At 35.3% G+C, this 6,594-nt stretch overlaps 1 protein-coding gene across 1 annotated transcript; it reads left to right on the forward strand.

Annotated features, from left to right (window-relative positions):
• Positions 1-325: 325 nt before the first annotated feature.
• Positions 326-2,127, forward strand: LOC114533208. Its single transcript, XM_028554707.1, has 3 exons — positions 326-453; positions 1,043-1,610; positions 1,705-2,127. The coding sequence occupies exons 1-3, from the start codon at positions 326-328 to the stop codon at positions 2,125-2,127; spliced, it is 1,119 nt and encodes a 372-aa protein (XP_028410508.1).
• The last annotated feature ends 4,467 nt before the right edge of the window (positions 2,128-6,594 follow it).

A 6,594-nucleotide genomic window follows, 5' to 3' on the forward strand; every position in this document is an offset into this window, starting at 1 on the left:
CATGTGCATCATTGCTCAAACAATTCATATTAATAAAAAAATGACTGTAGATTTTATTTCAATGAAGAAATGATATGTGGGTAGTGGGTACATACTAATTTAGTATTTCATAGTTGAGCTATCAGTTGACAAGGTACAAATAGACTTATTAATATTTTTAGAATGGTTCGAAAAGGCAAGCGAAAGACCAACCAGGCAAAGTGGTTGGTCTGATACATTAAGCGTGCGTATTATTCTTTTTGTGGGCCAAACATGGCATAGAGGGGGCCGACAATGATATCGAACGTGGCTCGAGGCTATATGACACGGTCAGATTTTGGTGATGATGGGATTTGTGAAAGAATTGAGAGAAATTGAGATGAGGTTATATGTGTCGAACGAAAATCTGCTAGACCATGGACCAAGGGCTACTCCTATAAAGGAAAATGGAAAGAAAGCAGAAGGAAAACCAGCGTACTGCCCTTAATCAATGGTGGAATAGAATTGAACCAGTAATGCTAACAAAACTGGTTCACTCTATCCAACAAAAGTCAAAGCTGTTTTCAAACGTAAAAGAGGCGATACAAAATAATTGTGTTATACCCTACTGGTTCAGCCCTATTCCACCATTGATTAAAAGACGGCCCACTGGTTTTCCTTCTCCTTTCTTTCCATTTTCCTTTGCAGGAGCCAGGAATAGCCCTTGCATTGTCTCGCAGATTTTCATTTAATTGAATACGAACGAGTCACAAAAAATTTCCAACTTTTAGTTCGACACATATAACCTCATCTCAATTTCTCTCAATTTTTTGAGACATCCCATCATTGTTGTCCCTCTCTTTGCCATCTTTGGTCCACAAAAAGAATAATACGCATTTCTTTCAACTTAAATACCGTGAGAATTAACGAGAAATCTATGAGAGGCATTACTATTATAAAATACGATACACAAGCTCAACATATCCAATCTCCAACTCACAAGATATCATTTATTGTAAACTACCGTAATATAAGAAAAGTTATCGACTGGACTCAGACTTTTGATCCCCACTGTATTTTTTAGCCAAAGCACAAAGAGAAATAAAGTTATTGAGAATTCTACGAAAGAAATTGAAAACGTTTTAAAGTTCCGAAACTTGTCAAAGACCATATGGGTTTACTGTTCTGAATCAATCAACGCTGTTTGGAGAAGTTACGAGCAAATCCCAAAAGCAATTGATGAAGTTGTCACTGCTGATGGTGTCGAACCGAAAGTTAAAGCAAAGGGTAACGGGATCAAGACGAAATTGCTTAGTTTTGACTTTCTCTTTGCTCTCATGTTTATGAGACTTATTATGAAGAAAACAAAAGTTATCACAAAGCAGTTGCAGGAAGAAGAGCTCAATATTTTGGACGCACTGTTGTTAATCGATTCTACGGTGGAAAACATGAAAAAAATGCGTAGTGAAGATCGTGCAATTGATGCAGAGCTAGACGCGATTGTTGAGTTCGGAAACAAAATGGGCATAGATTCAATTGCACAATACCAACTTCATCATAGACCAAGGAGACCGCCAAGAAGAATTGATGACCACCCAGAAGCTTATGCGCAATTACTATTCAAAGAGTTTTACAGGAAAGAAATGTGTGGGGTGCTCGATTCCTTAATTACTGAGTATATGGACAACATCAGTCTGCCTTGACCAGATTAAACCCCTAGCTGATTGCCTGCAACCTCCTGTACAGAAACCAAAAGATGAAACAGTTAAAGCAATGTGCTGTCTTTTTCCTCCTGCTTGTCAAATTGAACCTCATGTGCTTATGTCTGAGCTAGAAATATTCAGTACCACTATCTCGAGAAAACAACCTAGCTCCATACAAGAAGCAGCCAAATATGCTCACGAGTATATCAGGATCTTCCCAACCGTATGCAAAGCTTATCAGCTGTTGCTTACTGCTCCAGTGTCTGTCGCCAAGGATGAGCGAACTTTCAGCAAACTGAAGATTGTCAAGAACTGTCTTAGGTCAACTATGAAAGACAAGCGTTTAAATGACTTGATCCTACTGGCTTGTGAAAAGGATCTCACAGACAGTATTGATTTGAACGTTGTACTGGACACTTGGGCCAAAGTTAAGATGCGCAAATTTCGAATAAAGCCAACAAAATAAATACTGTTAATATTCAGTTACATACGAGACAGTATTAGCGTTATAAAGCTAAAACGTATTACTAGGGATCGTGTTAACCCACGCCTTTCAAACAAAATCTTAGCTGATATGTTACATCTCTCAATGGACTATACCTACAATGCTGCAGGGCATGATAAAATTTGGCAGGGCAAATTTACCCAACACCCCCCCAGCAAAAAGGTGGTAGTTTCGCCCCTGAGTGGACATGAAAGGAGTTTGTCATGTGATACATTTCGGACCTTCCAAAAACATTGAGAGTTACGTACAGGAATGTGGCAGGGCTGGAAGGGCAGCAAAGTAAATGCCTTTTGCTTTATAATGGATTATTGTCAGCTAGAAGCAAGTCTGACATCAAAGAATATATTGAAACAGATACACAATGCAGAAGAAAGCAAATTTTTAATCATTTTCCTGGAGGTTTTATTGTTCATGAAAATTTAAATGGACATAATTGTTGTGATGTATGCAAGAGAAATTGCACTTGTGGGAAAGAGGAATGCAATAAAAATGAAATGTTAATTGAGACATCTAGCAGTTCACTAAATGAAACTGTAACACAACCATTGTATAGTGTTGTGAGGCCTGTAAATGATGAGCAGAGAAACAAACTCATAGATTCAAAGATTACCTTAAACTCAAAGATAAACATAAACTCAAAGATTACCTTAAAGAATGGATTAAAAAATGTTTTGAAGGTGTTATAATGTTGCAAAGTATCGCTGAATTTTCATACTTTCAAATTGATAAAGTTATAAATAATTGTGACAACATAAAAATGCTTGAACATGTCGAACATTTTGTTGAAGTATGGAGAAAGGAACATAGCCAAGCGATTCTATAGGCCATGCATCGTGTATTTGATGACATTAACATCAATGAAATACTGGCAGCAGAATCAGTCCATGATGATCATTGTGAGTTGGGTGGCATTCAATCAGAGTGGGAGGAACTGAGAAATGATTCAGAACTTAATTTTTTCTTAGAAAGTGAGCTGATGAGCATCGATTTTATGTTAGATGAAACTCTGCCATCTGGCATTGAGGAAAAAACTGCTACTAGTATGATTGAAGATCTTTTTTCTGAAAATACGGATACAACTTGATATGGGTACGTAATAATTGTACATTTTGTCTATTATGTGTGGTACTTTCATTTATTTAAACTATATAAACTACAATTTCGGAAGTGTTTACGGCAATGTGAACATGGTTGTTAGAAACCTCATACCGATATTTACCCCTAACAGTTTGTTAATATAATTTTAGTCAATTTAAGCCTCTGACATAAATAGTACATTTACAATTCGCTATTAAAGCATATCATATCAATATACAGGGTGTATCAAAAAAAAGGAGACCTTTAGAAATCAAGCCATTGTTAAAATTTGAATGCTTTTTCAATTGCATTTGCACATATGCTGAACCGTAGTGCGTGAAATATTGATGGCATGCATGCATACATTAGAAAAAGGAGACCTTTAGAAAATGAATTGACGTTTGTACACAAGATTGTCTGCTCCTGGGAATTTGAAAATAACTTTAATAGCATAAGGAAAAATAACGACCCGAAAATATTCAAATGACTAAGCACAAACGACTAAGCTTCAGCTGTTCCTTCAAAACATGAACAAATCATTTGTTCATTAATTTTTAACACTGCCTGCGAGCATTAGGGCTGTTCACATGAGTTAGAATTGACTTTGAATCCGGAATGGCTCAGCATCCCATTTTACAAACTCTGCCTAATAAAATGTTTACATGAGTCAGCAATGAATTACAACTTGATCTGACACAGATTCACTTGACATTTTGATCCGGATTGAAAATTACTGATAAATTGAACATCAAAAGAACTTAATGTCATGGACCATGACCTCCAACGTGGCCTCCATTTCTCTCAACACAAACTACCGTACGCTTGTGCATATCACGAACTGCTTTTCTGATGACGGCAGGCTGGGTATAAGTTAAGACTACAAAAACTCTTTGCTCCGAAGTCAGTTGAACCATTTTTGTTCTGGTAGTGTGCTTAGTCATTTGAATATTTTTGGGTCGCTATTTTTCCTTATGCTATTAAAGTTATTTTCAAATTCCCAGGAGCAGACAATCTTGTGTACAAACGTCAATTCATTTTCTAATGTATGCATGCATGCCATCAATATTTAACGCACTACGGTTCAGCATATGTGCAAATGCAATTGAAAAGGCATTCAAATTTTTACAATAGCTTGATTTCTAAAGGTCTCCTTATTTTTGATACACCCTGTAAATAAGTTTACTTTCTAACTAATTATTGAAAAAAGTAATATCAAACATATATTCCATGTAATATCTAGGTATTTTGTATGTGGGTACCATACAACCAAACGTGATCTATTTTAAACTATGGGATTGATGTTCAGCGAGCTTTCTTACCCTTTACAATGTTTTTTGTTGTGTTTATCAATCCAATTGAACATGTCTTGAAGGTTGAAATTGTGCAGAATACTCGATTTGCAATTACTGTAATGATAATACTTACGACCTGGAGTTCGTGTGAATGCTCAAATCTGCTATAACAGATGTATATGAATGTTTTCCTGATCTGTCTATAATAGAGCACTGTCTATCAAAGTTGTGTAGAACAGGTTTAGTAACATCCACTGCTTTGCAATAACGATCAACAGCATTGGTATTTGTTGCATTAGGGCCTAGCTTTCTGACAACTTCTTTCAGCAAGCGATTTACAAATTCTAGACTTAAATCAAGAGGAATATTGTGTCCTCGACCAGTTTTGCTGCAATGGAATCTATTCCATATCAGGCTATGTGCATCTTTTGCTGATAATAATCCATGAATCTGTAAGAATATATTCAATCCTTCAAGAGCATACTTTGGACTACAAGAGTCATTTCTTAGGTAAGGTAGTTGAAATTTCCAGCACCTAATAACTCATTTTCCATCTTCTTGTTTTATAGCATCAAAGAAATTAATTATTATCATACCATATTCAAGGAAAGAACATTGGTAATTGTATATATCATCACTTTCGTCATCCTCATCAAAATTTGCAACTGCAGGAGCTTCACATGGATTATTTTCTTCATTACTGTTTCTAACTGAAAGATCATGAGTAGATTCATGATCTCTTTTTCTCTTACCATTGTGAGCAAATGTTTTTCCACATCCAGGAAATCTGCACATGACTCTGCCATCATCAGTTTTGTTGGTCTGCAATGTTGCTTGGTTTTCTTCATTAGCTAGTACATCTTGAAGCAATGCTTGAGCTTTCTCTTTTTGTATTACATACTTGTCAACAACAGCTTTGGCAATTTTCCTGAGGCAGGCTCTTTTTTCATCTGGTTCACATTTATCAATGTTCACAGGAACAAATGTACTATCTGGAATATCAGATGTAGACTTCATACCAAGGATTTCCATTGCAGCTGCCATCAGCTTTGCATTTACTTCTAGCTCAAAGAACTTCCTGCAAGGATTTACAGCACCATCAACATCAGACTTTACATTTCTGCAGTTTATCAGATTTCTATTGCTGAACATAGTGCATTTGTCAGCAGAAGAAGATCCACTGTAGAAGTTTTTGAGACTACCTTTAAAAAAAATTATTTAAAAACAGCTGATTTAGGATTTTAACTTTGGTCATTTATCTACGGTTTTGACAACTTGTTCACAAGCAGTGTGAACGCAACTTGTTTACAGTTTGTTTGCAAACTTTGTTACAATATGTGATACACATAGCTGTGCAATTCAGTACAATTTGCTTAATTAATGACTATATAAGATATATTTTTTCTCAATGTATCCAAGTAAAACAGACCTTCAAAAATTTATTTCCTGCATGCCAATCTGCAATTTCTATATTCATCCCTTCCAGTCTCTGTTCTGCTGTAAAGACATTAGAGACTTCAAATAATGCGTTAACCCCTCGTTCCACAGAAAGCTGATCAGCAACAAAAGCTTGACATGGATAAACGTTTTTGGTATAAGACGGGATATATTTATGTAAATTGGTAAGTACTTCTTGTATACCATTGGAATCGTTTTTATTGTGGTATAACATGCCCAGAAAAGTCTATATGAAAAAATAAAATATTTTATTTTAACGTGCATAATTTTCAATTGGTGTTTTAATTATTTGTCTATATAGTATTATCCATATCATACAAAACTTGAAATCTCACAAGTGTTCAAGATAACTCCAATAAAATTAACACAATAACAACAACTTGTACATATTAAATTGGCATAATTGGTATCGCATTTTGCAACAGGTCTGAATGTGCATGTTCAAGTGAGTGATAAAACTGACACTCATATCTAATTCAAATCAATTGTGTAATAACATTTATATAGACTCTATATGAAGTTAAATATATATGTAAACTTCAATTTCTTCAAACGCATCACAAACTTTATTCACATGAATATTCATGAGATTCGCTACAAC

This window comes from Dendronephthya gigantea, unplaced genomic scaffold, assembly GCF_004324835.1.
Source record: "Dendronephthya gigantea isolate DGI-Jeju-01 unplaced genomic scaffold, DenGig_1.0 000087F, whole genome shotgun sequence".
Classification (NCBI taxonomy): Eukaryota; Metazoa; Cnidaria; class Anthozoa; order Malacalcyonacea; family Nephtheidae; genus Dendronephthya; species Dendronephthya gigantea.

Coding starts and splice junctions, on each gene's coding strand:
- LOC114533208 (XM_028554707.1), top strand. CDS start 326: ATGGGATTTGTGAAAGAATTGAGAGAAATTGAGATGAGGTTATATGTG. Junction 454..1,042: donor AAAGCAGAAGGAAAACCAGC/GTACTGCCCTTA, acceptor TGTATTTTTTAG/CCAAAGCACAAAGAGAAATA. Junction 1,611..1,704: donor ACAGGAAAGAAATGTGTGGG/GTGCTCGATTCC, acceptor CCTCCTGTACAG/AAACCAAAAGATGAAACAGT.